Raw genomic sequence first — 9,889 nt, 5'->3', positions numbered from 1 at the left:
ATTAGGCAAGAGAAATCAATTACAGCCAGTGTGACTGATTGGAAAAGAATAAAGATATCCCTATTTTCAGATGATATGATTTTGTACCTGGTAAACCCTAGAGAATCAATGATAAAACACTCTAACAATAAAAGTATTCGGTAAAATGGAAGGATATAAAATTAACATAGAGAAATCAATGGCTTTTGTATATATCAACAATAACCAGTGAGAGGATATAAAGACGCATAGTGGCTCACATGTGTAGTCCCAGCTACTTGGGAAGTTGAAATGGGAGGATGGCTTGAGCCCAGGAGTTCACGGCTGTAGTGTGCCGTGATCATGCCTATAAATAGCCAGTGCAGTCCAGCTGGGGCAACATAGTAAGATCCTGTCTCTACCGAAAAAAAAAAAAGAGATACAATGATAGAGAAAACCTCATTTACAATAGCATCCATAGCATCAAAGAAAATAATTAGGAAGAAATCTAACAAGAAATGTGAAAAAAATCTATGTGTGGAACACTTTAAAATGCTTCTGTCAAAACCCATTGATCTTTACGATACAAAAAAAGTTTGTTAATGTATGCAAAATTTAAAAAAAAGCAACCAGGAGGTCAGGGAATCCAGTATGGAATGGAGACTGTGACAACATAATTTATATATTACAAATGTAGGCAAGGGCCGGGCACGGTGGCTCACGCCTGTAATCCCAGCACTTTGGGAGGCTGAGGTGGGCAGATCCCTTGCGGCCAGGAGTTTGAGACCAACCTGGCCAACATGGTGAAACCTGTCTCTACCAAAAATACAAAAATTAGACGGGCATGGTGTCACGTGCCCATAATCCCAGCAACTTGGGAGGCTGAGGTAGGAGAATCGCTAGAACCTGGGAGGCAGAGGTTGCAGTAAGCCAAGATCGGGCCACTGAACTCCAGAGCGAGACTTCATCTCAAAAAATCACACACATACAAAAAAAAAACCAAAAGTAGGCCTAGTGTGGTGGCTCACCCCTGAAATCTTAGCACTTTGGAAGGCAGATGTGGGTGGATCACTTGAGCCCAGGAGTTTGAGACCAGCCTGGGCAACATAGTAAGACTTGGTTTCTACAAAAAATTTTTAAAAAATTAGCTGGGCATGGTAGCCTGTGCCTGTAGTCCCAGCTACTTGGGAGGCTGAGGTAGGAGGACTGGTTGAGCCCAGAAGGTCGAGGCTGAAGTGAGCCGAGATTGCACCACTGCACTCCAGTCTGGATGACAGAGCGAGACCCTGTCTCAAAAAAAAAAAGGAAAGGAAAAGGCTGTGTGTGGTAGCTTAGCTCACGTCTTTAATCCCAGCACTTTGGGAGGCCGAGGCGGGTGGATCACCTGAGGTCAGGAGATCGAGACCAGGCTGGCCAACATGGTGAAACCCCATTTCTACTAAAAATACAAACGTGGTGGTGGGTGCCTGTAATCTTAACTACTCGTGAGGCTGAGGCAGGAGAATCGCTTGAACCCGGGAGGCAGAGGTTGTGGTGAGCCAAGATGGCGCCATTGCACTCCAGCCTGGGCAACAAGAGCAAAACTCCGTCCACCCTCACCCAAAAAAGTTGTTAATATTCCTAATATGCAAAGAGGCCAGGTGCGGTTGTGCACACCTGTAACCCCAGCACTTTGAGAGGCAGAGGCGGGAGGATAACTTGAGGTCAGGAGTTTGAGACCAACCTGGCCAACATGGTGAAACTGCGTCTCTACTAAAAATACAAAAATTAGCTGGACATGATGGTGGGTGCCTGTAGTCCCAACTACTTGGGAGGCTGAGGCAGGAGAATCTCTTGAACCCGGGAGGCACAGATTGCAGTGAGCCGAGATTGCACCACTGCACTCCAACCTGGGCAACAGAGGGAGACTCTGTCTCAAAAGAAAAATAATAATTAAATTAAAAAAATAAAATAAGAACAGATATTAAAATGATTCTTGGTGGCATATGTCTGTAGTCCCAGCTACTTGGGGGGCTGAGGTGGGAGAATTGCTTGAGCCCAGGAAGTCAAGGCAGCAGTGAGCCCTGATTGTGCCACTACACTCCTGCGTGGGCGGTAGAGCAAGACCCTGTCTCAAAATAAAATAAAATAAAATAAAATAAAATAAGTTCGGGCACGGTGGCTCATGCCTGTAATCCCAGCACTTTGGGAGGCCGAGGCAGGTGGATCGCCTGAGGTCAGGAGTTCAAGACCAGCCTGACCAATGTGGTAAAACCCTGTCTCTACTAAAAATACAAAAATTAGTCGGGCATGGTGGCAGGCGCCTGTAATCCCACCTACTTGGGAGGCTGAGGCAGGAGAATTGCTTGAACCTGGGAGGCGGAGGTTGCAGTGAGCTGAGATCGCGCCAATGCACTCCAGCCTGGGCAACAAGAGTGAAACTCCGTCTCAAAAAAATAAATAAAAATTAAAAATAAAATAAACATAGGACAAGGTGGTGAATCTCACTCATAATAAGAGAAACACAAATTAAAACTACACTAAGAGAATGGATAAACAAATTGTGGTATAGTCATACTATGGATTTTGTTTTGTTTTGTTTTGTTTTTGAGAGAGTTTTCCCCTCTATTGCTAAGGCTGGAGTGCAGTGGCACGATCTCGGCTCACTGCACCCTCCACCTCTTGGGTTCAAGCGATTCTCATGCCTCAGCCTCCTGAGTAGCTGGGATTACAGGCGTGTACCATCACTCCTAGCTTATTTTTGTATTTTTAGTACAGATGTGGTTTCACCATGCTGGCTGGGCTGGTCTTGCACTCCTGACCTCAGGTGATACACCTGCCTCGGCCTCCCAAAGTGCTGGGATTACAGGCGTGAGCCACTGAGCCCGCCCGGCCCATACTATGGAATTTTACTAGTCAATAAAAAGAAAAAAAGATACTTATACACGAAACAACTTGGATGAATCTCAAAAGGATTATGATGAGTGAAAGAAGCCAGACAGAAAAGGATACATCCTGTCTCATTCTATTTGCATGAAACTCTGCAAGAGAAATGTAATCCAGTAACAGGAAGCCAATCATTGGTTACCTGGGATAGGGGGTGGGGTTTGGGATAGGATACAAAGAAATCAATGTTCCCTATCTTGCTTGTGATGGTGGTTACAAGGTTGTATACATTAGACAAAGCTCACTAAATTGTACCCTTAAAATGGGTGCATTTATGTATATAGACATATCAATAGCGTTATCTTTCAATAAAGTCAATTAAATCAAGAAAGAAATCAGAGTCCTGGCTGGCAATACTTTTCTTTTTCTTTCTTTTCTTGGAGACAGAGTCTCGCTCTATCCCCCAGGCTGGAGTGTAGTGGTGCGATCTCGGCTCACCGCAACCTCTGCCTGGCGGGTTCAAGCGATTCTCGTGCCTCAGCCTTCCGAGTAGCTGGGATTACAGGCGCCCACCACCACACCCGGCCAATTTTTGTGTTTTTAGTAGAGATGGGGTTTCACCATGTTGGCCAGGTTAGTCTCGAACTCCTGACCGCAAGTGAACAGCCCGCCTTGGCCTCCCAAAGTGCTGGGATTACAGGCGTGAGCCACCGCGCCCGGCCCTGCTGGAAATATTTTTCCACAGCAGGGAAATCATTAAATTCTATGAAAATAAGAAGGCTGGGCGCGGTGGCTCACGCCTTAATCCCAGCACTCTGGGAGGCCGAGGCGGGCAGACTACCTGAGGTCGGGAGTTCGAGACCGGCCTGACCAATATGGAGAAACCCCGTCTCTACTAAAAAAAAAAAAAAAAAATTACCCGGACGAGGTGGCGGGCGCCTGTAATCCCAGCTACTCGGGAGGCTGAGGCAGGAGAATCGCTTGAACTCGCCAAGCGGAGATTGCTGTGATCGGATATCGTGCCATTGCACTCCAGCCTGGGCAACAAAAGTGAAACTCCGTCTCAAAAAAGAAAAACAACAACAAAACAACAACAACAAAAACAGAAAGAAAAAAGAAAATAAGAAAAAAACTACACTGAGATACCATTTCTTACTCTCAGATCGGTGAGGGTTATAGTGAATTCTAATACTTGAATGAGCCTGGTGTTTCACCACCCTGGTTTGTTTTTTGTTTTTGTTTTGTTTTAATGTAGCTTTTTCGTTTGATTCACTGTCACTCTTTCCACTCTGCTATTTTTATTGGTGGCTAAGTCCTTTACCTAACGTGACATGCAGTATCATGATAACAAAATAAGTGTCAAACCTTAAAAAAAAAAAAAAAAAGGCCAAAGGCTTTACAAGAGGTGGGATTCCCCTTTGGGGTCTCCCGGAGGAGGGGCGGGAACAAGACCAGAGCGAAGCTTCCGCTTTCATTTCTATGGTTATTAAGTTACCCACTCTCATTAAAGGAATACCGCGGAAGGGTGATTTTCTGTCGGCAAAGACTTCCCTAGCGACGAGTCCACCCATGAAACGGGGATGTAATAATGTCGTATCACAATGGGTGGCCTAGAAGAGTCCAAAAGCCAATCAGATGACTTACATTCGGGTAGAACGTTGTATTACAGTTCACCTGACTCGTCGGTTTCGTTCTCTTCTCTGCGTCTCCAAAATGCTGCCCTTCGGAATTAGGTTCTACCCCCTCCATTCCTGGCCAGTGGTTTGGTCCGACCTTAATACTGCCAGGAGGCGCGAGCTGCGTCTGCGCAGAAAGCTGGCAGGGGGGTGGGGGGAGGAACATGGCGCAAGCTCTGTCTGAGGAGGAGTTTCAGCGGATGCAGGTGCCGCTCGCGGTGGGAAAGACCACCCGGCTAGGCGACCGGGGGCGGGGTAGCGAGAGGTCGTGCTATCAGCTCTGAGAAGGGGTTGGTTGGGATGGACCCTGAGTTTATGGGGTGGGTCTGGAGAAGGGAAACTGAGGCTCGGAGTGGTGAGACTATTGGATTCCGAGATACTCTGCGGCTTTGAAGGTTGGACTCTGTTAGCATTGTGGGCTGGGGGAGCGCCATTAAGTAGGCGGTACCTTACTCAGACCTGGAGGGGACGAGACTTTTGGGCCCGTGCAGGGGACACCGTCGGCGGGTGATGATAATGGGCTTTGAGGGAAGGAGATCCTGAGAAGGCGAAACCATTTTGTCTGGAGAGGAAGGAAGCGGGTGTTGGGTCGTTTGCGTCATGGTGGTGGGAGCCCTTGAGAGGGCAGAACCATTAGCGGGTGGGAGGTGGTAAGTTTTGGGGGAGATACCACTGTGCCCGGGGATTGGGGAAAGACCCCAGATGTTGTCATTGTTCCTGGGAGGTGGAGATCCTGTGCCATTGGTGGTTGGTAGTGCATCCTAAGAGGGGGCGGCACCATTGGATGATTAAGGGTGATCCCATTAGGCCTGGGGTGAAGAAGGCCATGAATGGGTAATACCATTAATCCCATTAACTGGGGGGAGGACCAGAGGGGTAAAAGATTGATACCTTGGACTACAAGGAGGGAAGATCACTGGGCTTTGGGGAGGTACCCCCACTTGATTCTTTTGGGGGGACTCTGAGATGCAATGAAAGGCCATAGCATTGCACTATGAATGGGCCCTTGTTGAGAGGGTTCCTCACTGGGGGGGCGGTCTGAACAGGGTCCTGCATGGGGAGGGGAGGAACTCTGAGGGAGGACAGGTAATCCAATTGGTCCTTGAATGAGGGAAACCAGCTGTCCCTGTGTGAGGGACACTGAGAATGGAAGGGCGAGTTGATTAACCCATGAATGGGGAAGACCACTGTCATCTGAAGGGGATTCTAAGTGAGTAAGAGTCATCCAACTGGCCTACCCAAGGCCTTGTAGAGGCCTACCCTGAAGGGTGTAGGGCCATTCCCAATGGATCATGACTGGGGAGATCTTGAGGGGAGTGGGAATACCTTTGAATGAGGAACATTGATCCCACTGGGCCATGAATGAGGGAGAACTACTGGGCTTTGTTGGGGGGCAAGTCTCGGGGGGTACAAAGGATATTCCACTTGGACCAGTACTTGGAGAGACAGATCACTGGGTCCTGGAGAGGACAGGAGTAGGAAAGATTCTGTGAAGGCCAAGCCCTCTGACCTTGAGCAGACTACCAGAGAACAGTGAGTGGAGGCTGGTGGCATGGGCGGGAGGGAAAAGTCCCGGTAGGGGAAGGAACAGTAAGTTCCTTAATGGGAAGGAACCGGCCTTGCTGGGTAGAACCAGCCTCAGGGTCCTATAGGGCTGGTAGGGAGGCGGATGCTTAATTCTTTTTCTTTTTCTTTTTTTTTGAGACAGAGTCTTTCTCTGTCACCCAGGCTATAGTGTGCAGTGGCACGATCTCAGCTCACTGCAACCTCCACCTCCCGGGTTCAAGTGATTCTCCTATCTCAGCTTCCCTAGTAGCTGGGATTACAGGTGCGTACCACCACGCCCAGCTAATTTTTGTATTTTTAGTAGAGATGAGGTTTCACCATGTTGGCCAGGCTGGTCTTGAACTCCTGACCTCAAGTGATCTGCCCACTTTGGCCTCCAAAAGTGTTTGGATTACAGGTGTGAGCCACTGCGCCTGGCACTTTCCCTTAATTCTTTTTTTTTTTTTGAGACAGAGTCTCACTCTGTCACCCAGGCTGGAGTGCAGTGGCACAATCTCGGCTCACTGCAACCTCCACCTCCCAGGTTCAAGCGATTCTCCTGCCTCAGCCTCCCGAGTAGCTGGGACTGCAGGTGTGCGCCACCACACCTGGCTAATTTTTTATATTTTTAGTGGAGACGGGGTTTCACCATATTGGGCAGGCTGATTTTGAACTCCTTACCTCGTGACCCACCCGCCTTGGCCTCCCAAAGTGCTGGGATGACAGGTGTGAGCCATCGCACCTGGTCCTCCCTTAATTATTGAAGGGGGCCTGGATGTATTTTGAGAGCCTTGGAGGTGGGGGGACCCTGGAAAGCCCCCTGACTCAATGAAAGTTGGGCAGAATACTTGACCCTCTTCCCTTAGGAAAGAGGGAGGAAGACAGGCCCTTAACCCCCTGCCATCAGAGGCCCCCAGGTCTGGTCAGAAATATGGACAACACCCCTGACAGTGTGTGTTCAGTGTGTGGAGAGGTCAGCCAGGATGAGGAGGAGGAACTTTATCCTGTGGGCATGGAGAGCCAGGGAACTCACACAAGCAAGACCCTGACTGGGGGCAGTGCTCTGGGATGGCCTGAGTGCAGCGTGGATTGTAGTGTGAGATGGAGGGGTGAGGCTGGCTGGGGTTATAAGTGGAGCTGGAAAAGGTGAGCCAGGGTCTGAGGGCCTGGAAGGTCACTTTGGGTGTAGCACATACAGGTCTTAAGGAGTAGCTACAGAGGCACATGGAGGGCGTAAGGTCTGTGGAGCTTAGGGGCTTGGTTCCCTCATGGTAGGGGTAGGGGCGCTTTCCTGACCAAGTCTTTTCCCTTCCTGCCTCCCCCAAAGGCTCAGCTCCTGGAACTCCGGACAAACAACTACCAGCTTTCAGATGAACTACGCAAGAATGGTGTTGGTGAGCCAGGAGGGCCTTATTAGATGGGGGTGGCTTTGGGGAATGGTGTCCGAGGTTTTCCCTCAGAGGCCTGGCAGGAAGGCCTTTCAGTTTCTTGCCACTGGCTAAGGCTGAGTTTCCCTGCTTTCCCGACACCAGAACTCACCAGTCTTCGACAGAAGGTCGCCTACTTGGATAAGGAGTTCAGCAAAGCTCAGAAGGTACCTCCCTCCACCCACCCATCCACCTACCCATCCACCTACACATCCACCTATCTGACTCATTCATCCCTCCAGTGAGCACCTACAGTGAACCAGACCTAATGTTGCATGCTGTTTTCATGTAGTCATTTAAAGGATTCTCAATGGAATTCTCTTTAGTTGCTAATTTTACCTAATCCTGCTTAATTTAGTGATTAATTTTAATTTACTTTTAATTCATTTCTAATTTCAGTTACTCATTCTCATTCACTGACTTTTAATTAAATATTCAAATCTATCAGTAAATCTACCTCGAATCTGCCTCCCATCCTCTACTCACACTCCTGCCTTGTGCTCCTACTTCCCATCTCTGTCCTGGTCCAGTTGGGAAAATGAGAGCAAACCCACCTCTCAGATCCTCTAAAGATGAGATAGGATATAACCTACTGTGGCCCCTCAAGACATTCAAGGTCCTCCTTTGTCACTGCTCTGTCCCCATATCTAGCCATACCTAGCACAATGTTAATACATAATATGTGCTCAATAAATATTTGTTGGATGAACGAATACAGTATGCAGAAAATCCGACAGTCAGGAAGCTGCACTTCTCTTTGGTAGGATGCTGATTCCCCTAAGCTGGCAATGCTCTTGGCTGCCCAGCAGGGGAGCGACAGTTTCCACACTGCGTGGGAGGGACCCACAGAGACATGTATGGACAGATGTAGCAATGAAGCCACAGTTTCTGAGTCTGGAGATCCAGCCCATAAATGGTTAAATACCAGGGCATCTCCCTACCTCCCCCGTCCCCCCACCAGCCTCAAGAGCTTCCAAGAAAGGATGATTTATGTGTGCTGGGGCCCCAGGGCAAGACTTGCATTCATTCACTCACTCACACACTCATTCCATCATTCCTTTGGGCTCCAAATTGTCACACATGTTCTGTGGTTGAAGATGCTCCCATCCTGCAACCCCTATCATCCTTGTCCTCCCAAAACGCTTGGCACAATTGTCTCCATATCCTAGTAAGGCAGTCCATCTCTGTTCACTTTAGCTCTCTTCCCACCCACCCCCACTTTAGGCACTGAGCAAGAGCAAGAAAGCTCAGGTAAGGGGATCCCTTGTGGGTGAGTGTGACTGGGAGATGTCTTGGTGGGCTATTTCTGTATGCTGATATTTCCTTGTACTGGCCTTTCTTTCTTTGTGTGCCTTTACATCTGCTACTACCTCACTGCCATGTGTTGCTGTATCTGTCCTTGTTTCCCTGTATTTGTCCTAACTCTGTGTCTCTTTCCTTCTCTCTCTTTCCATTCTTTTCTCTGAGTCTCTTTCTGTCTCTGTCTGTTTTCCTGTTCCTGTCTCTCTGACTCATTTCTCTTCCCAATCTTCTCTTTGTCTCTCCCCCTCCTGTTCCTGTCTCTGTGATTTCTCTTTTTTCTGCTTTCTCTCTCTAACTCCTTGTTTCTTCCACCCCATTCCTCTCTCTTCCTAACTCATTTCTTTTCCTGACCCCTCCTCTTCTCCCTGTTCTGTTCTCTCCCTGTTGATTTCTGTTTGTTCTTCTCTCCGTCTTTTTCACTCTCTCCCTCCCAATCCCTCTCCCCTTTTCTATCTCTCCCCCTTTCCCCATCTCTACTTCCTCTCTCCCCAATCATTATCTTCCTGTCTTTTCCTCCGCTCTCTTCCTCCCTGTATTCCCTTCTCTCTACCTTCCCATGTCTTTATCTTCCTTTCCCTGTCTCTCATTTTATCCCTCCCCATGTCTCTTTCTCCTATACCACCTCATTCTCTGTACCCTATGTCCTCTCCCACCCATGTCATTTTCTCCCTCTCTCTGTTTCTTTGCCCTACCTCCCCCTATCCTTTTTGCCCTTGCTGGAGTCCTGGCCCTTGTCTGCCACTGCAGGAAGTCGAGGTATTGCTGAGTGAAAATGAGATGCTGCAGGCAAAGCTGCACAGCCAGGAGGAGGACTTCCGTTTGCAGAACAGCACACTAATGGCCGAGTTCAGCAAGGTGCTGGTGCCTGGGATAGTCAAAGGGGAAATGAGGGGTAGGGGTCATCTGGGCTGAAACCTAACAGCAGCGGAGAGTGATTGGACAGGGTCTGGCTCTGGAGCACTGTCCGTGGTGCTGAAACAGGTCCTGGATTGCTGCTGGGGGGCAGTAATTTGACAGATGGGGCCACTCACTCTGCTGGGATTAGAAGGCTTTGAGCCCTGAGGTCACCTGGTTCCTGGCCAAGTCACTCCTTTTATTTGAGCTTCAAGTCTCCAT

General features: G+C 48.7%; 1 protein-coding gene across 16 annotated transcripts in view; it reads left to right on the top strand.

The window, feature by feature from the left end:
• The first annotated feature begins 4,513 nt into the window (after positions 1-4,513).
• The window catches only part of GRIPAP1 (GRIP1 associated protein 1), a 28,650-nt gene continuing 23,274 nt past the window's right edge, over positions 4,514-9,889 (top strand). For 4 of the 16 annotated variants that reach the window (XM_024353316.2, XM_016943407.3, XM_054676823.1 and 1 more), the window contains exons 1-5: positions 4,608-4,705; positions 7,372-7,438; positions 7,577-7,638; positions 8,696-8,722; positions 9,521-9,628. In XM_024353316.2, the coding sequence (XP_024209084.1) occupies positions 4,664-4,705; positions 7,372-7,438; positions 7,577-7,638; positions 8,696-8,722; positions 9,521-9,628 (306 nt within the window). In that variant the 5' untranslated portion in view covers positions 4,608-4,663. Of the gene's footprint in view, positions 6,033-6,207; positions 6,328-7,371; positions 7,439-7,576; positions 7,639-8,668; positions 8,723-9,520; positions 9,629-9,889 lie in introns of all 16 variants that reach the window. The other 12 variants (XM_063804473.1, XM_063804466.1, XM_063804474.1 and 9 more) reach the window with 10 other exon arrangements.

The sequence above is a fragment of the Pan troglodytes genome, chromosome X, assembly GCF_028858775.2.
Source record: "Pan troglodytes isolate AG18354 chromosome X, NHGRI_mPanTro3-v2.0_pri, whole genome shotgun sequence".
In the NCBI taxonomy this organism is placed as follows: Eukaryota; Metazoa; Chordata; class Mammalia; order Primates; family Hominidae; genus Pan; species Pan troglodytes.
Note: the sequence above shows the minus strand (reverse complement) of the source record. Positions and strands in the feature narration are given on the sequence as shown.